Source organism: Mytilus galloprovincialis, chromosome 2 (assembly GCF_965363235.1).
Source record: "Mytilus galloprovincialis chromosome 2, xbMytGall1.hap1.1, whole genome shotgun sequence".
In the NCBI taxonomy this organism is placed as follows: Eukaryota; Metazoa; Mollusca; class Bivalvia; order Mytilida; family Mytilidae; genus Mytilus; species Mytilus galloprovincialis.
In genome coordinates, this window is record NC_134839.1 from 77874835 (window position 1) to 77895816 (window position 20982).

The 20982-nt window shown below is 32.3% G+C and overlaps 2 protein-coding genes and 1 long non-coding RNA gene across 4 annotated transcripts in view; 2 read left to right on the plus strand and 1 right to left on the minus strand.

Annotated features, from left to right (window-relative positions):
- The first annotated feature begins 283 nt into the window (after nt 1–283).
- On the plus strand, nt 284–5315 carry LOC143062421 (sex peptide receptor-related protein 2-like). Of its 2 annotated transcripts, none has more exons than XM_076234118.1 (2): nt 284–472; nt 3634–5315. In XM_076234118.1, the coding sequence occupies exon 2, from the start codon at nt 3817–3819 to the stop codon at nt 4972–4974; it is 1158 nt and encodes a 385-aa protein (XP_076090233.1). In that variant the 5' UTR covers nt 284–472; nt 3634–3816; the 3' UTR covers nt 4975–5315. The 2 variants fall into 2 exon arrangements, with proteins under 2 accessions (XP_076090233.1, XP_076090231.1); XM_076234116.1 differs by lacking the exon at nt 284–472 and adding an exon at nt 661–774.
- Nucleotides 5316–11880: 6565 nt separating this feature from the next.
- LOC143064465 (uncharacterized) lies at nt 11881–17378 on the plus strand. The gene is made up of 3 exons (XR_012975257.1): nt 11881–12014; nt 12337–12448; nt 16840–17378. It is a non-coding gene; the product is annotated as an uncharacterized LOC143064465 (long non-coding RNA).
- An 884-nt stretch (nt 17379–18262) lies between these two features.
- LOC143062549 (chitin synthase chs-2-like) overlaps nt 18263–20982 on the minus strand; it is an 87746-nt gene continuing 85026 nt past the window's right edge. The window contains exon 36 of the mRNA XM_076234213.1: nt 18263–19311. Coding sequence (XP_076090328.1) covers nt 18349–19311 — 963 coding nt within the window. The 3' untranslated portion in view covers nt 18263–18348. The remainder of the gene's footprint in view (nt 19312–20982) is intronic.

Here is a 20982-nt window from a genome sequence, read left to right on the forward strand (position 1 = left end):
CTCGTGTTGAAAACTGTTGCCGTATTGATGCTTATGGGGTATTTTTATCGTTTGGTTTCTGTTTCATTGACGTTTGTCTCACTACTCTTTTTTAAAATTGATAAATATCTAACGTTACGAATTTTCCTTTTTCAAATATCTATTAATCTGTTAGTATTTAAATTCTTTGATAGATGTTAATTTAATACAAATTCTGACAGAATCCATTTAAAAATTTAAGCGGACATCATCAAAATATATTTTCACAAGAGTACACAAATGAGGAATTAGTGACAAACTACTTAAAGGAACACATGATTTATATCTCTTAAATACCATTTGTAATCACAAAAATCATCAATGTTTGGTAAATAATGACTTAAAACATAGCACCAATTAAGGATATGTGCATCATCATACCGGTGACACAAATGTATCAACTGAAACATAGAAGATGAATGTCTACTGTTATACCTATCAAATAAGACGGTGGGTAAGTTATTGTTAACTATATATTGTAAATAGTGGTTTTTGTTACCTTTATATTGTAGAGGGTGGTTTTAAAAGTTTAACACCTACAATTGGTGTATTAGTTTCAGTGTTATTCATGCGAAATAATTTGAATTTAGATTTAATAGGATTTAAAATTTAAAGAAACACACTGATACTTAATATCAAACTAATCACTCACTTAAACATATAAAAATTTGATATAAAAATGACAACCAGTATCGATAATGGCAAATATAAATTTTAAACTCTTGTCCAGGCTTTAATAAGTGATCATCATTTGAGGTAAGCCGTTAGTTTTTTTTTACCAAGTTATAAATATTCACTTCCACTTCTATTTGTTCTTCATTGTTGGTCCTTGTCCCTTTTGTTCTGTATTCAGAAGAGTTGGTTCTTAGTGACAAACAGATTGATCAAGTTTGTGGAGCTTGAAAAGCAAAGTAAGAAAACAACAGTGCGTTTAATCCTCTAAATAATTTGTAATCATTTGTCGGTTTATTGCTTAATGGCGGTCAAAGTTTGGACCAATTTAAATATACTATTTTTTTTACCATTTAGATAATATGTTAAGATGATTTGAGGTAATAATAATATATATTTCGCTGGGAGTGGCCTTTGCATTGGTTGCAAAAAGTAAAATCACAAGAATACTGAACTCCGAGGAAAATTCAAAACGCAAAGTGCTTTAAAAATCAAATGGCAAAATCAAATGATAAAACACATTAAACGAATGGACAACAACTGTGATATTCCTGACTTGGTACAGGTGTTTCCAAATGTAGAAAATGGTGGATTGAATCTGGTTTTATAAAATATAAAATATCGGTACAACAAAAGTCATTCAGCCGGTGTTTTGTTTTCAAAAATTGAACTAATATTTTATTGCAATAATTAGACAGTATGATTGGACACAAGTTATTGCAACTTATAAGGTCTCCTTACCCATATACATGTAATACGCATCATATGTTGACAGTAAACACATACATAATACATCTTCAGTTATAGAAAATAAAGGAAGGTGGCACACATTTGCGTTGCAGCAATACTTTTTAAAAAGAAAACGGGACAGAAAAGATAAAACGAAAAAGACATGATAGACAAAACTACCGACTTGGAATATTAATATCGTCTTGACTGAATAATTAAACAACAAACTTGATCAAACATATTTTTCTTATGTTTCAATGTAAAATTGAGAATGGAAATAGAGAATATGCCAAAAGGTCAGACAACAGCCTGTTCATATGTTTAAGATCAGATTTATATTAAAATTGGCATTCTAGAAAGTAATCGATGGCATCCACAGAACTGCAGAGGCATTTAGAATCATTCACTACATGTTTATTTTAAAATATACAATGTGAAGATGCAGAATAAGCGCCAGAAACCAAAACAACTATAAGTCACTGTACGGCCTTCTACGAAACCCATATAATACAGCATAGTAAGCTATTAAAGGCCCCCGAAACGGCACACGTAAAACAGTTCAAACAAGAAAACATGCCACCTCAATTATTTAAAAATCAATAAACGAACAACAAACATGATATACACTGACTCAGACGTACTTATAAATATAATTATTTTCTGTGACTGTATCTTACATTAATTTGTAGGATCCTTTACTATAGATAATTGAGCTGATCTGTAACAATAACATCTGCATGCCTTATATATCATGTACTGTAGTACGCCGCTAGATTAAAACTGACGAGGAAAGGTAACACACGGCCACCGAAAGCTTTATTATTGAAGCTCAGGTGGTCGTGTGGACTAGCGGGACGGCTACAGTGCAGTGCTAAAGCAAATTTACAGTTCTAACATTGTTGGGTTGATGTTTAGACGAGTTGTATATATATGTATATATATATATATATTGTATCATATTTTCCCTTCGGTTTATATGATCCGTTCATCCTATATTGACTCTTAAAATTCAAGAGTCTATCTAAAAATGAGGATACATTTTATATGGCCTTCCAAATACCGTTTCGATCCTTAACATCACTGAAGAGACATTTATTGTCGAAATCCGGATCTGGTGTACAAAAAAAATACATATTGACACCTTATGTTTGTGGCATAACATCGTGGCCACAAGTTAATTGTTTTCTGTTTAGTAGTTAAGTATTAAATTTATATTAAGATCCATTTTGTTACATCTTGTGATCAATTTTATTTGGCAATCGCCAATGGCAGTCAGCAGGGTTAAAGAACATCAGTTGTTCAACCTGTTAGTCAAATGCGTTTTGTTTAAATATACTTTTTCACTTTTTTGGTCTTTTGGAAAATGTTGTTTGTGCTGTATTTAGACCCTTTCACAACGAAATTTGTTTTACATGCATACTTATAAAAATTGCGGTTTTTATCCAACGCAATCATAGGTTTGACGTTGTTTTCAATTTAGACTCGTGTGTATATATATACGTCTGAGTCAGTGACAACTCTACAACAAATTTATCCATCGGATCACCAGCAATAATGGTGATACATGGCTGTGTACATTATGTATATACAACTCGTCTAAACATCAACCCAACAATGTAAGATCTGTAAATTTGCTTTCGCAAATTTTTTGTTCTTCCCTCGCCGGGATTCGAGCCCATGCTACTGAGATATCGTGACACCAAATCACCTGCACTGTAGCCGTCCCGCTAGACCACACGACCACCTGGGCTTCATATACATGTATACATGTATATGTAACAGATGTTTTCAGTGATTAATGGTTTTATTACTATTTACAAATTTTTGAATTTTTCGAAATACTAAGGCTTTTCTACCTCAGGCATAGATTACCTTAGCTGTATTCGGCAAAACATTTAGGAATTTTGGTCCTCAATGCTCTTCAACTTCGTACTTTATTTGGCCTTTTTAACTTTTTTGGATTCGAGCGTCACTGATGAGTCTTTTGTAGACAAAACGCGCGTCTGGCGTATATACTAAATTTAGTCCTGGTATCTAGTATGAGTTTTATTGATACATTACATGATACATTATATATATGCAAGTTGTATTCCGTTTTTAAAAACAGTGATTCAAGTTGTACCAAGATTTCCTGCAACAACCAATATTGTTTTAATAAAATGCATAAATTTTATTTTATCTAAATTAATTTAATATTTTTCTTTTTTTTTTCAGATTTATGTAGGTAAAGACGGTATCAAATTAAACAGATCCGGAACGAAAATGCAATTTCTTATATAAATTGAAGATTAACATAAAATGACACTGCTGAAGTTTTATTGTAAAGAAAAGATACTGTTGAATTATCAAGCTTGTCCTTTGAACTATTAAAGTTAATTGTAGAAAGGCACTCGCAGTATGTCAATATTTTCACCACAAACAACTCGACCAACAACATTTAATGGAACGAGGCAACAAGATAACCTCACTAACACACCAAGAACTCTTAAAGTAGCTGGTGTTCGATTGGTTACATTAGACAAATATATCGATAGTAATATGTACATTTATTATGGGATTGTGTCACCATTTATAAGTACCATCGTCATTATATTAAACATTCTTCTGATTACAACTTTAATCAAAGGGAAGTGTAGAAAGTCCACTCATGTTATCATGATTGCCATAGCGATAGCAGATGCATTGACTGGTTTCATTCCGATACCATTCAACTTATATGTATTTGGTCTGAAGAAAGATGATGGCTACCTAACTTTGTCATGGTGCTATGTGTTTGAATACACACAGAAATTTATTCCAGAAATTCTACACATAACCTCCCTACATTTGACAGTAGGCCTTGGAATTGAACGTTTTTTTGTAGTAGCATTTCCTTTCAAAGCACAAAGGATATGTCGTTTTCGAAATGGAGTTATCTTTAGTGTTCTTATTTTTGTCGTAAGTATTAGCTCTCAAATGGACTTATTTACTCAACTTAGTTATGAACAATTTTGTGAATATCGAAAACGGACTAATAAGACAGTTATTGGTTGTATTAGGTCAACAAAAGTAAGAACCGACTGGGAATATGCACTAAGAATAGGGATGCTAGTATTTGTACCTTGTATGACACTTGTTTTCACCGCACTACTTCTCAAAAAGTCCAAGGAAATTCAACATTGGAGGAAGTTACACTCCTCTCTATCGCAGACTGCTGATTTAGAACGCCTCGACTTTGCTGTCATTTTAATGATGATATTTATAGTAGTTACTGAAGCAATTTTGCAAACAGCATTTATGATAAGCAGGAATAATGGCATACGATTTACAGATACACACGAGGAATTAGTCGGCGTTGGTCATATTATATTTCAAGTTACTTGTCCGATTAATTTTGCAATTTTGTGTTTTTTCAGTGTGCAGTTTCGCAAAATTTTCAAAGAGATATTTTGCTGTTGTCTTCAGAATACAAATTCCTTATCTACTAAGGAGTTTACAGTGAAAACTGAAGCTTCATCAACAGAAACCGCAAACACTATAACATTTCCGGATGAAATACATTCTTCTCGGCTGTGATTATTCGTATTTTACAAAATATACATATATATATATAAATATAAGGAGATGTGGTATGATTACCAATTATATTATACAATTATTGAATTGATGAGGTTGATACAATGAGCAATCCATCGCTGAGATATAGCATTTACCGAGGATGATAGCTTGACATCGCCGGGGTTGCAATTTTTGTATCGGTTGATATCAAAATTAAACAATCTTTTGTTTTATTATTTTACTTTTTGATCTATGACTAATGTTCTTCTATTTCCCTAAAATAATAAACATGACAAATCATTTACTTTAGTAGGTAACTAACTTTTATCAAAAAAATAAATATATATAGTACTACCATGTTTTTTTGTATTTTGTTATAATTTCATTTTGTTGATATTTTTTTCATTATGAAATAAAACACATTTGATAATACAAATTGATCCAAATTTATATAAGGTACATTTCGGCTGATCAGAATCTTAAGTAAAACATTAATTATCCCGCGTTAATTATAAAGTTTTACAAAAGAGGATTCCTTATGCGTTAGTCAACGTGTATAGTTATATGATAAAAAGATGTCTTTTTTGGTTGAATTCTGAATGAAATAACTTATATATAAAAAAAAAGAAGATGTGGTATGAATGCCAATGAGACAAATGTCCACAAGAGACCAAAATGACACAGACATTAACCACTATAGGTCACCGTATGGCCTTCAACAATGAGCAAATCCCATACTGCATAGTCAGCTATAAAAGGCTCCGAATTGACAATGGAAAACAATTCAAACAAAAAAAACTAACGGCCTTATTTATATAAAAAAAAAACAAATGAACGAAAAACAAATATGTTACACATAAACAAAGGACAACCAAAATTACAGGCTCATGACGTGGGACAGGCACATAATGTATACGGATTCGAGGTAATATCATGAAATTCTGTATATGACGGACAAAACCTCACAAGTACTGTTATGTTCTACACGAAAATTTCATTGTCAAATACGATAAAATAAAACGAAAATACACGCAACCATCAACACACACAAATATTTTGATGACTTTACAGGAAATATTGCATGTTATGAACTGGAAAATTGTTTCGACATGCAGATCGAAAGAGAAAATGTTTATTTGTCAGTTCAATGATAAGAAAATAAAAAGTATTCTGCATAAATGTACTTGAATTTAAAAAAAAAAAAAAAAGATTTGTACGGAAAATGCAATTTACATTTATACTGTAAATACACTTTACTACCTCATGCGAGAATTAACAATTATGTTGAAAATGTATACACACTTTAAATATCAAACACTTAATCATCAACATTAATTTACAAAAAATATTCGGTAAAGAATTCGATTTAAATAAATTTCGTGCATGAAAACTTTCTGTCCTTAACTACAGTGTTGACAATACATGTTATGTGCCTTGACTTTGTATTACCGTTCTGCTTTTCTTCTATTTAACATAATTGGGGACAGAACAGTATTTTTGTATCCTCCCCCTTTTTCCAAAATCCGTTATTTTTTCGTTTTCTATCAATAACAATTATTTTTGTGTTTTTCTGTATCTAAGTCAACTAAATGTTTTCAAACACAGGAGATCAGTTTGCTCTGTTTCATCATCACAAACTACTCTTGTGCTACCTACGGTGTTATATGTGTATTCAGTATCAAAGTTATGTATCATTAGGTGTTCTTTTATGGCATGCCGTTTTTATATTTATTCAAATTTGAAGATATCTTATTTATTTAACAAGATATCTTATTAAGTATTAAGATATCTTTAATTTTTATAAGATATCTTATTTAATTTGAAAGTAAATAAGATATCTTTATTAGTTTATAAGATATCTCTATTAGTTTATAAGATATCTCTATAAGTTAATAAGATATCTCTAAAAGTTTATAAGATATCTCTATTAGTTTATAAGATATCTCTATAAGTTAATAAGATATCTCTATAAGTTAATAAGATATCTCTAAAAGTTTATAAGATATCTCTATTATATTAGTTTATAAGATATCTCTTTAAGTTAATAAGATATCTCTATTAATTAATAAGATATCTTATAAAGTATATAAGATATCTTACTTCTTTATAAAGATATCTTTTAAATACATAGATATAGGAAGATGTGGTGTGAGTGCCAATGAGACAACTCTCCATACAAATAACAATTTAAAAAGTAAACCATTATAGGTTAAAGTACGGCCTTCAACACGGAGCCTTATCTCACACCGAACAACAAGCTATAAAGGGCCCCAAAATTACTAGTGTAAAACCATTCAAACGGGAAAACCAACGGTCTAATCTATATAAACAAAACGAGAAACGAGAAACACGTATATATTACATAAACAAACGACAACTACTGTACATCAGATTCCTGACTTAGGACAGGTGCAAACATTTGCAGCGGGATTAAACGTTTTAATGGATCCAAACCTTCTCCCTTTTTCTGAAACAATAGCATAACATCACAACAAAGAAAAACATACGATAAAATATCAATTGGCAGACTTAACTCAATCAAAAAACGTATGATTAAACAATGAACGAATAAATTTGATCTGCGATATCTGAATACAAATGCACAGTTAAATAAATATTAGAGACAAACATTCATGACCAAAAAGCTAACAAACAAATTCAAAAACAGGACATGACTGAGAAATATTTAACCAATCAATGTTCACTTTAGAAAAAAAAACGGTTTTTTTATAATCTTGAAGTTTATACAAATGTTGTAAGAATAAGTGAAAAATTGAAGATATTACAAATAATCAAAGCTGGTGTACAGACAAGATCCATATAAATAAAAAATAACAAAAAAGCATTATAAACAGTATCAACAGGTCGAATTAACAAGAAAATACGATTTGAGAGTACTCGCAGTTACTGACAGCTAGTTAAAAGCCAAAACCAATTAATAATAAAAAATCATGCATCAGAGACTAAAATCGACTAAAACACATCACAGGGATTTAGTATTTTAACGTCATGTTAAAATAGTCAAAGAAGACATGACTTGTGCAATGCCAAAAATAAATGTATCGACAGGTAGTAGTATAGTGAAGAGCGACTTCTATAGAAATAAAAGTTAACGTGTCTGTGTCTCTATACATCTCGCCTCAAAAGATAATGAAATTTAGTTATGTTTTAATTTGCTAATGACAATATCAATATTAGTGTCAATGTGAACTATATTCAGAGATCTTATTACAATATTGGTACGATAACCCTTACTTATAAGTTTGTTTAAAGGTTCGATGAGTTTACAAGGATCACATAGTGATTTCCTCGCTTTAAGTACAATATTACCATAAAATTTAGGATGTGAAATACCATTTTTAATAAGCTTTCTACAGGTATAGCCAAATTTACTAATCAAATCTTTGTATCTGTGAAAGAATTTAGTAAAAGTTTTAAGTAATGTATGGTATCGAAATCCCTGACACAACAATTTACCAGTGATGCATTGATTACGTTCGTTAAAATCTATGACATCAGAACACACACGGGCAAACCGAACGAGTTGCGATATATAAACACCGTATGATGGAGCCAAAGGCACATCGCCGTCTAAAAAAGGAAAATTAACAATAGGAAATGAAAAATCGTCTCTTTTGTCGTAAATTTTAAGTTTCCCGTTTGAAATTGAAATGTCTAAATCTAGAAAAGGACAACTGCTGCTGTTTATAAGATATCTTTATAAGATATCTTATTAATTAATAGAGATATCTTATAAACTAATAGAGATATCTTATTAATTAATAGAGATATCTTATAAACTGATAGAGATATCTTATTAACTTATGGAGATATCTTATTAAGTAAATAAGATACTCTATTATTAACTATATAAAAGATATCTTATATAGTTAATAAGATATCTTATAAATTAATAGAGATATCTTATATTTTAAATAAGATATCTTATATATTTAATAAGATATCTTTATAAACATTTTAATAAGATATCTTATTTAATATATAAGATATCTTATTTAATAAATCAGATATCTCAATTAATATATAAGATATCTCATTTTGTTATTAAGATATCTCAATTAGTTTATAAGATATCTTATTTAACTAAATAAGATATCTCGAAATTGAATTAATATAATAACGGCGTGCCATATTCTTTCCTATGCTTTCCTAGAAGATTTCTGATTTTTTTTACATTCTTTGCAGTCACTACGATGTTTGAAAGGCTATTCCATACTTCCACTACTCTGTTAGTAAAGTAATATTATCTTATGTCTAGTCCGCTTCTGTTTTTTACCAATTTCGTCGATTTGCCTCTTGTTGTCGAGCGGGTGTTTCGAATAAATAAACCTTTTGTTACTTTCGAGTCATATACCCCTGTTGTTATTTGTAGGTTTCTATCATTTCGCCTCTTAGCCTTTTAATTTTTCAAAATTTTAAATCGTTCTTCGTATCATAAGAACATAAATATACTACAAATAACTTGAATTTGCTATTTGCTATCAATTCCTAGCGGTCACTGATACAATGATATATCAGTGACCGCTGTGGTGAAGAATATTGATGACTTAAGATTCCAAAAAGTTTTGCCAAATACAGTAAAATAGTAGAAATATATTTAGTTTAAATTTCTAATACAATTTCTCCTAAATCAAACAGACAATATGTCATTGTCTAAGTACAGTCTTCAGTTTGTCCAGCCTTTGTTATTCGTTTTGTCCTTACACGCTGTTCATTGGTTTTAATGAGTTTTCGATTTTAAAAAATGTTGGCCTCAAGCATTCCTGAATAGATATTTATACGAGTTTATATATATTAACGTTAGGAGTGATGAGATGGTAAAGGCTCACATTGTCTGCTTGACAACATTTATGTACGTTTCGGCAATAAAGATAATCGACATGTTGTAGGTATTCCTATGAACACCAATTCTGCCCCTTCAAAATCAGATGTGTTTCTATACTAGTATGGCCAAACTCAGTAAAGAACCGTCTTAATTTCATTTATTTGACTAATTCAAGAACACTTACTGTTTTTCGTTCAAAAAATATTCAAATCATACTGGAGAAACTTTATTCAAAGGAACTTGCTTTAAATAAATAAAATATCAACAGCAGTAACTGTTCTTTCCTAGATTAAGATATTTCAGTATTACATCAGAAACTCTACACAACAATTCACGTCAAAAGAGTTGATTTTTCTATCCATTATTGTTAGTTTTCCTTTTTAGGACGGTGGCGTTTCTTTGACACCGTCGTACGGTGTTTATCTATCCCAAATCGTTCAATATGCTTGTTTCTACAGTACCGTTTTGGTTTTTAATTAGCATAATCTATGTATAAATAGTAAATTATCAGGTCAGGGAATTGGTTACCGCGGATTACTTTCCACAGATATACGTAATTGGTTTGCAAGTTGTGCTGTACCTGTAAAACATATATCAAGGGAATAGCACATCCTAAATAATACGATAATGTTGTTAAGTTAGCACTGAAATTTAGATACCACCCGGATAAACTTATCAATCCTTAAATGAACTTTATATACAAGGATACCTATTCAAGCTGTAAGATTTAGATTTATTTGTTTAAATATTGATTTTGTTATCAGTAAAAATTATAACCACATGCAATTATGGCCCATAGAAAAATGAATATCCGAAATTGTCAACACGAGATGACTTTTTTTTTAAGGTTGGCAATTTTGGATATTCATCGCTTCTAAGGGACCACAATTGTTTTTATCATGCTGAACTAACAAATTAGCTACTGAGAAAGGGCCGTTTGGACCATTACAAAAGCACTTACCTTACTGTACAGAAACAAACACAAGATAACGTTTGAAAATAAATTTGTGTCTTAGTATATCTCGTATATATATATAAAACTTTTTAAAACATTGATGGCCTGGTAAGAACCATCTATAAGAGATTTCATCGGTACAAGGTGCATGTCCAATTGATAAAGCCTTGTAACTTGTTTGCACGTCACTCTATGGACTTCCTGTAACGTGAACATTGCCATTTTGTTTACTTTAGGCCTGCGACTTTTATTTTCACGGGAGATAACTCGAATACCAATCAAAAAACTCAAAAGGTCATTTGCGGTTATTCACCGCCGCTGTAAATTTCAAGGGATATTCGTCAGTCCCTACAATTGAATGTAAATTAACTGAAATATTCCATGTCACGTGAATTTTTTTTAAATATATATAACTAAAGGTATAATGATAGTTAAATATGTTCTTCCGCTGTACTACAATCTGTTGATACCTAATTTTAGCATTTTATCTAGCTGTTAATGACGTCTTTACACTAAATCCATTGAATGTTGGATATGTACTGATTGATATTTTAGTCTTAGATATAAGATTTATTCTATAAGCTGTTGTGGACTTTGAACTAGCTGTCAATAACTGTCAGTACTCTCATATTTGTACTTACTGTCTGTTTAGTTGTTAGGGTTTATGAATGGATATATACCCTGCTATGTCATGTCTGTGTTTTTCTTTGATGTTCCTTTGTATCGATCTGATGAATTGAATCTTTTTTTAACTAATTTTTATAATTTGTTCTATGTTGTGCTTCTACTGCATTGTCCCAGGTTAGGGTAGGGTAAAGCGATCACATATATGTTAAACCCCGCCACATTCTTATGTGCCTGAGTGTCCTAAGTCAGGAGCTAGAAGTCAAGTGGTTGTCGCTGGTTAATGTCTGTCATATTTGTTTTTCGTAACAGTTGACTCTTGTTGCTTATTTCCACTTCATTTGAACGTGGTGGATAGTTCTCCCATTGGCAACAAATACCACATCTCATATTTATTTTAGAACATGTTTGAGAACCCGGGTCTACACCCTTTACATGGGTTATGGGTATCAGAAAAATCGACTCCATATTTTATTCTTCGTCATACTAGGTTTTGCATTAAAAAATGAACATAATTCGTTGCATTCCACATCAAAATTATCTACATATACCGGATAAAATTACCTGTGAAACATATTGAACTGATAAAGTGTGTATGATTTATTATTTTAATGGATTCTAAAACTTCCTCAGGTAAGATGAAAGATATATATATACAGTTGTAATCGTCTTTACTTGTTACAATAATCTTGTTGACATTTTTAACAGAAAATGGCCCAAAGTGTTGAATATATATCAGCTCAAGTTTTGTATATACAGAATGGCGTAAATTGGAAATATACTACAACATTACTGGGCGGCTAATTAAATACTCATTGCCATGGTTCAAACATTAATATACTACCCGTAACGCCTGCAGGACAAATAACTAGTAAATATTTATAAAATACACGTATTTTTCTTCATTCTTTTGTGGTTTTGATCAAGTCGGGTTTTTCTTTTAAATTAATTTCAGACATGTCCACTGTCGGAGACAATTGAGTACTGTAATATGACATCAAAAACGACTGACAAAATTGGTGATGTTCCATCTAAAGCAAAAGATAAAAAGCCTGAGTGTATCAGAGGTAATATATTGTATAGAAATAATTAATAGTTATCCCATAAGGACGCGGTGTGTCAGTGTAAGATCATCCCGATGGCCGGAGGCCAGAGGGTTATCTTACAGTGACACACCAAGTCCGAATGGGATAACTATTTTACATCCCAGCTGTTTTAGATTAGACGAAAAACCATTCACAATTCATAAAATCTAGTTTAGAACGCCACACAACCATTATAATATACTTTATATATTACTATATGATGTATACCCTTTATGACCCCCTAACACGATGAGTAGATATCAAACAATGTCAACTCGCCCCACTGGTCAATCGGCCCACACTATATCGCCACATCGCCACTTTATGAAAAAATCGCTCCACTCTTGTAACCGACTCGCCCAACTTTAAAAAAAAGTGTAAACTCAAATTGAACAATCAGTCTGACAACTCATTTATTTAACGAAAAGGATTTAAACCCCACTGAGTAAAGGTCCGCCAACTCGCCCCAGTTATAAAAATATCTTGCTTCCTTTAAGTATGTTAAATTTCTGTTAGTTCGTATCCAGTCGTCCTGGTGAAGTGGTATGTGTCGTGGCTTGATATGCTAAAGGTCTTGAGTTCGAATCCCAGCATATACACTGGATTTTTTCTACGTGAATTTTGATAGATAGTCTTCTCCTTCTTCTTATAAGTTTTATACTGGATTTGACATTCCCGCGAAAATGTTACAGAACAAAGGAAAGCATGCATAACAAAGAAACTTAAACTGGGGTGATCTGGTAGGGGTGATCCGGCTCAGATCACCCCTGTTAGAACAAAGGAGCTGGGATGTAATTACTGTACTTGATACAAAAATTACATAAGTGTTTTGATAACAGTACATAACAATTAATTTCTCTATCCTTTACCCTAGTATCCCCCATTCTAAACTGAAAGACGAATTCTTGTTTCATGAAATGTTATTTCCATCACAGATAAACATATCTTGTTTTATGTAGGATATGTAATACTTTGTTAACAAAATCCTATTCTAACAAAACATTCTCTGAAATGGACATCAACAGGATAATGGATTTTTGTACTGACTCAATTTGTGTTATTTTCGAAACTTCCTCTTGAATAAAAAAATCGGTAATAAAATAGACACAACTGTGACCCCCTTTCTTTTCGATCTATTAGATATGCTTCATACAGGAGCTAACCAGGAAGAATGCGCAGACATCATTATCTTTTGACTTCACGTTGCCGTCTGTAGATTATTTCCTCTCACAAAAAATTACAACAAATGGAAGTCGTTAACGACCTTGACTGGCTATACAGGCTGAGCCCTTGCACGGTCGCAAAAATAATTATAAGTGTTGTTACTATATCAAATGCATCTATTCAATCGGAATAATAAATACTACAAATACAGTTGATCGAGTCTGCTTCATATTTCGACTTACATCTAGATATTGACAATACGGTTTGGTTGGAAATAAAACTTAAAGACAAAAGAGATGATTTCACTTTTCTAATGTGATCTTTCCATTTCTTTGTAGCAATACTCCATTAGCGCATGTATATAGAGTGTTTCACTCCGATGTCCAGGGCATGTATTTCTCATCTTGATTTTCTTGATAGAGGGTGCTGCTTACAACTAAGTGCTTAAACAAAGTGTTTCAAGGTGTAATACTACCAAATCATGGTACGTCACATCCGGTTGTATACGAAAGTAGGTCTAAAAAAATATTCCCTTGAATTTGACAGTTGTAGGTAATTATTCCTACATTTTATTGCAGTAAAAACATTTCTGTGTCATAAACATGTGTCTTGGGTTTTTCAAAACACCATTATTTTTTATTTGGGATTTCTATAGAAAATTTTGTAATCTTGAGGTTACATGGTGACTAAACCTTGTACACAGATAAAATAAGGGGAGACATTTGATTGGTTAACTTCCAATGATGGTTATTTTCTTATATGCAATGAAATGTTATGTGAATTTTTCTCTATAGTACTGGACAGGATAAAATTTTACTCATGCCAAGTATTTCTTTATTTGAAAAAAAGATAAATTCTGCACATTTTTTTGAAAAGTGAAAATTTAACAAAGACTAATAGGGGAAAATCAATGGTGGTATTACACCTCAAGTGATTAAGCTGTAATCACCCGTAGGTACATTTTGCCGAAGCAATCACGCGTTTGTTTACCGTTATTGAATATCTGTTTCACAGATGCCGACGTATATGTTCCCATTGTCGTAACTACAATCCTGTTCTCTTTTCTCTGAATGTGTACGGATGTCACATGCGGAGCAGGATCTGTTTACAATTTCAGAGCACTTGAGATCACACCCAGTTTTTGGAGGGGTTCGTGTTGCATAGTCTGTAGTTTTCGATGTTGTGTTAGTGCGCGTTGTTTGTCTTTTGATCTTTTTATTTTTTTGCCATGACGTTGTCAGTTTATTCTACGATATTGAATGTCCTTTTAGTATCTTTTGACTTGTTGCTGCGCATATTCTGGCTTACATCTAGATTTTCATATCAAAGGTCGGTTGAGAACCAACTTTTACGACAACAATTAATTATTACAGCTTTCCAATTGTGAACCTTTAATTTCTATGAAGCAACATTCAAGCAACAACAGGAAATTGAGTATACATTTCCAAATTCATACAATATTCTACTGCTTGCTTTTCTTATCATGATTTTGCTAACATCTAAGATATTGAGTTAAGGGTTCCAAGAGGTAAAATTGAAGTCAATTATTTTCAATTTTTTACGGACGCAATAATGAGTTGGTTGACTGAAATTAAATAATTATATTATAGTTGACCACGGATATGTTTCCAACTGTCGTAGTCTAAATTCCGACCTATTTGGCTTCAATTGTCACATCATTGAATTTGCAATAAACTAGAGCAACATGACGGGTGCCAAAAGTTGAACAGGATTTATATATTCTTCAGGAACGTAAGCGATTTTTCGGTAGTGATCATGTTGCTCAGGTTTAATTGTTCTATTAAGTGCTTTATGAACTTGTTTGACTTTTGTTTTCCCGATGGGTTGTCATTTTCTCTCGACTTACAAGTTTTGAATGTATCGTTTGCATCTATTTAACATACATTTTATTTTAGTGTTACAATCTTCATGTGTTTTTATGTCTTCGTTGTTTTCTTATTATCTTAACTGATGTATGAGTGGACCCTGGTGTTATTCAATACTATAGAAACTGATATATTTATAAGGGAATAAAAGGTGTTGTGCAAGTCACATCCTGTATATCAATTAATCAATCAATTTGTAATCTTTACACACATAAATCCTTTGGTATATAATGTAAGAAAGGTGTTTGTAATTATTTTTTCTTTCTTACATCCCAGCTCCTTTGTTCTAACATTAGCCGGATCACCCCTACCAGATCACCCCAGTTTAAGTTTCTTTGTTATGCATGCTTTCCTTTGTTCTGTAACATTTTCGCGGGAATGTCAAATCCAGTATAAAACTTATAAGAAGAAGGAGAAGACTATCTATCAAAATTCACGTAGAAAAAATCCAGTGTATATGCTGGGATTCGAACTCAAGACCTTTAGCATATCAAGCCACGACACATACCACTTCACCAGGACGACTGGATACGAACTAACAGAAATTTAACATACTTAAAGGAAGCAAGATATTTTTATAACTGGGGCGAGTTGGCGGACCTTTACTCAGTGGGGTTTAAATCCTTTTCGTTAAATAAATGAGTTGTCAGACTGATTGTTCAATTTGAGTTTACACTTTTTTTTAAAGTTGGGCGAGTCGGTTACAAGAGTGGAGCGATTTTTTCATAAAGTGGCGATGTGGCGATATAGTGTGGGCCGATTGACCAGTGGGGCGAGTTGACATTGTTTGATATCTACTCATCGTGTTAGGGGGTCATAAAGGGTATACATCATATAGTAATATATAAAGTATATTATAATGGTTGTGTGGCGTTCTAAACTAGATTTTATGAATTGTGAATGGTTTTTCGTCTAATCTAAAACAGCTGGGATGTAAAATAGTTATCCCATTCGGACTTGGTGTGTCACTGTAAGATAACCCTCTGGCCTCCGGCCATCGGGATGATCTTACACTGACACACCGCGTCCTTATGGGATAACTATTAAGGAAAAGCTTCATTGTAGTTCAAATATCATAGGAACAATGAACAGTACTGTGTATAAAAAAGTTCACAGCAATAGCCCTATTTGAACGCGTGTTCACATGCATCTTTATTTACGCGTTTAGCTCATTGTCGACACAGAATCCTTTAAGTATTTTAAGATTGTATTTCCAAGTCAAGCTTTCAAAATAACTCATTTACCATTTATTTTAAGTAACAACATATCAGTGAATTAGTAAATAACTTCCAAGCTTTATATATGTATTTTTTTATTTTACAGATGAACATAAACAATTTGACAAAGAACGTTGTTCGAATAAGACCAAATCAGTGATTATACCGACAAAACTTAATGTTATTCAAGTAACTACAGTGGCCAAAGAAGAGGACGACGACGATTTGTGTATTATGAGAATTAAACGCTCATGTACTGATAATACTTTTAATCGGCCCCTGATTCGACATGGAAGTGTTTGTGTTCGTGATGGTTGTAAAAATGTAGGTAGAAGTGAGACAAACGGGCAATGCTTATATTGTTTTACTTCCGACATACAGAAACGTCGACATGGGAAGTTTATTCCGGATTAGCTTGAAGGATTGTCATAACTCTGTACATATATGGAGTACAAATATATATGTACTGAAAAGGAAACTTGGCGTTATCGTTTTTTCTCCCTGCTATAGTATGTCTTGACAAGATATTTCTTTATTTTGTTTGTTATAGATTGCTAAATGTTAACTTAATGGTAAGTGACCAAATTTCATTGAATAATTGAGACACATTTTTTAGTTTGAAATGAAACAAAGTTGATTCATTTATTTTTGTGGATTTGATTTCGTGGTATTGTATATTTACCTATAGAAAATTAGGACTTTGTTGAATATTTCAATTCTTGATTTTTCTAATAATCTAATAATAATTAAATCCACAGTACACGATCTGTTTACAACTGTAATCAGTATTATTAATCGTGGATTGTGTTTATATTTGAAAAAAATAAGAGGTCATAATTCGCCGTTTTAGAATCTAATGCATTCTGGGTAATATTTTCAAAAGTGTACACCAAAACGTCCTGATTGGTTAAAAATGCCATAAACAATGGAAATTTAACCAATGACGTGACGTTATTTTCATTTTGGGGTACGAACAATGAAATTACCCATGATGATGCTTTAGATTCTGAAACGGCCAATAGCAAATGCCGTTAAAAAAATTCAATTTAGCAATTCTTGCATTTAATAGTACATTATAAAATGAGTGGGAATATGTTTCTAAGAAAATTTTATAACACTTATGTGCATTTGTGAGATTTGTATAATCTAAATAATTGTATGCAGTTCGTCTTTGGTTCTGATGCGTTAAAAAGCGATTTGATCAGCTTCTCATTTTTTGTAAGTATGCTAAAGCGACAGCCAGTATTGCATATTATACTTCTAAATACATATCTAAATGGATTGTAACACTTGTACTTCCTTATGAATCAAAGATAAAAAAAACATCAACAGTCCATTTATTCATAAGAAGCTTCGACTGAATGTTATGCTCTAAATATGGGTACTGAATATATAGACATTATCAATTTTTATCCGTTTGATCAATTATTTGAATTTTTATTACTAGTGTTATTATGTTGAATTTGTAAAACAAATTATACAAAAACGTCACACGTAAATAAATAACCATTTAAAAAAAAAAACCCAAGACAACCAAAATGTTTATACATACACAATAGTTTACACAAAAGTTTACACAGAAGGAAATGTGTTGTGCCTTTGTGTTGTTTGTCCATTAAAGTGATGTGATGGTTTCGGTTGTTTCTCTTAAACACAATCTGCTGCCAGAATTACTTGCGATGGAAACTGGATTTTGTCGAGTTTGAACTTTAATTTTTTTATTGAGATTTTTGTATAACGTACGATCTAAGGTACCGACTGCACCACTTAAATTGTCATTAATGGGTTCATCCAAATCTGTTGCGGACGCCTCACGGCGATATGTTCTCCTAAGATTAACACCTGTCGTTTGATTTTCTAAGCCTCTAACTTTGTGTTTAAGGTCTCGATCATTCTGAATTTCGTTTATCATATCGTGGAAAACAGGTTTATTTGATCCAAACTTTTTTGCTTGTTCCCAATCAGTCCGTGACATTGGTGGATGATTTTTACGGTACCGCAGCACGTTGCCCTTTGGAAAAGGTTTCGTCCCTTCATCATATTTTCGCCTGGAAATAGCTATCATATTTCGTACTGTCTGTCTGAAATTAGGCTTAGACGTAGTGCTCCTCAAATTATTGGGAATACTATCCTTGTTGGCCATTGTTTCTCTGAACGACATTCCAAGGCCAGGTTTCCTTGTTCCACCAATATTTCCCTTTACGCCTATGACAGCGTTATTGACAATTGTGTCAGATAGTTCTTTTTCTATTTTGGCGTCTTTTTCATCGTCATCATCATCTTCATCACCTGAATAGTCTGGCATTGGTTCTCCAACTACATCTGTATAAAACCGTACCAACTCTTTGGCATTAAGCTTTTCTGTATTTTCTTCCTCCATATTTCCATAGCTTTGTTTTTTTCCGCATTTGAATGGATTAGGTATCTCCGTAATGGCTATAAGATGCATGAGCGTTCCCAATCTATGAAAAATCATTCCAATAAACTGGAGCAGGAGAATCAGAACAAAAAATATTATAAACATTAAACCAAGTGCGTCGATCTTTATCACATCGTCATCTACATTCTCTGCTCCTGACTGAAAAAGAGAGGAACGATCACATATTTAAATACTTTAAATAGTAGTAATTAATAGAAAACACCCGCGATATCGCGGATCCTTTAACTAAATTATAGTACCTACGCCTTATTCTAAGCCTTGATTTTTGGTATAAATGTAAGCAGTACTAAATTATTAGACCATATGCAAATCTTTTTTGCTTTAGTTATGCCTGAGGCCAAAATATTTGAAAATATAGAACCAAATACAAACGTCGAAAAGCTGACAAAACTAACACACTGCTATTTGTACAGCTAAACCCAAAAACCCAGAGCTATGGTTGATGGAGATTTTCATTCAATTAAAATATCGAAATTTTATGACAACAAATTTTAATTAAACTGCGTAAACTCTTAAATCTGTTTTATTTTTCCTTTTGGAGAGAGGGGTATTCGGTTCCAATCTAATGATTTTAGCCATTTGCTTTGTGCTCGGGTAAGGTCGAACTGTCAAAAACCTGTTCAACCCATGCAGTGATTTCTTTTTTCCACCTTATTTGAACCCTGGGTGGTATTTTTCTCATTGGCAATATTGCAACATTATTTTGATATATAAATTGATGAATAAATTGTACCAATAAAAAACAATATATTACAATGTATTGTTATGCTTTATATTTGTTTAGGGGCCAGCTGAAGGACGCTTCCGGGTGCGGGAATTTCTCGCTACATTGAATAAAATTGAGAATGGAAATGGGGAATGTGTCAAAGAGACAACAACCCGACCAAATAAAAAACAACAGCAGAGGGTCACCAACAGGTCTTCAATGTAGCGAGAAATTCCCGCACCCGGAGGCGTCCTTCAGCTGGCCCCTAAACAAATATATACTAGTCCAGTGATAATGAACGCCATACTAATTTCCAAATTGTACACAAGAAACTAAAATTAAAATAATACAAGACTAACAAAGGCCAGAGGCTCCTGACTTGGGACAGGCGCAAAAATGCGGCGGGGTTAAACATGTTTGTGAGATCTCAACCCTCCCCCTATACCTCTAACCAATGAAGTAAACGCATAACAATACGCACATTAAAATTCAGTTCAAGAGAAATCCGAGTCTGATGTCAGAAGATGTAACCAAAGAAAATAAACAAAATGACAAAAATACATAAATAACAACAGACTACTAGCAGTTAACTGACATGCCAGCTCCAGACTTCAATTAAACTGACTGAAAGATTATGATTTCATCATATGAACATCAGGCACAATCCTTCCCGTTAGGGGTTTAGTATCATACCATCATAACATATATGAGAAGAACATAACCCGTGTCATGCCAACAACTGTTTTTAAAAAAAATAATGTGTTTAGTTCCGATGCAAAGACCTTATCAGTGACTCAATATTAACGCCAAAATATGCAATCTTTAATGACTTGACAACAGTATCGTTGAGATATATAAACACCGTAAGATGGTGACAAGGGAACGTCACCATCTAAAAACGGATAATTAACGATAGGAAATGAAAAATCATCCCTTTTATCATAAATTTTAGTATTTAGCTTTCCATTAGTGATATAGATATCAAGATCGAGAAAAGGGCAGTGGTCATTGTTAGTATTAGCTTTATTTAAAGTAAGTTCAACAGGATAAATTTCAGTAATATACATACTGAAGTCGTCATTATTGAGAGCCAAAATATCATC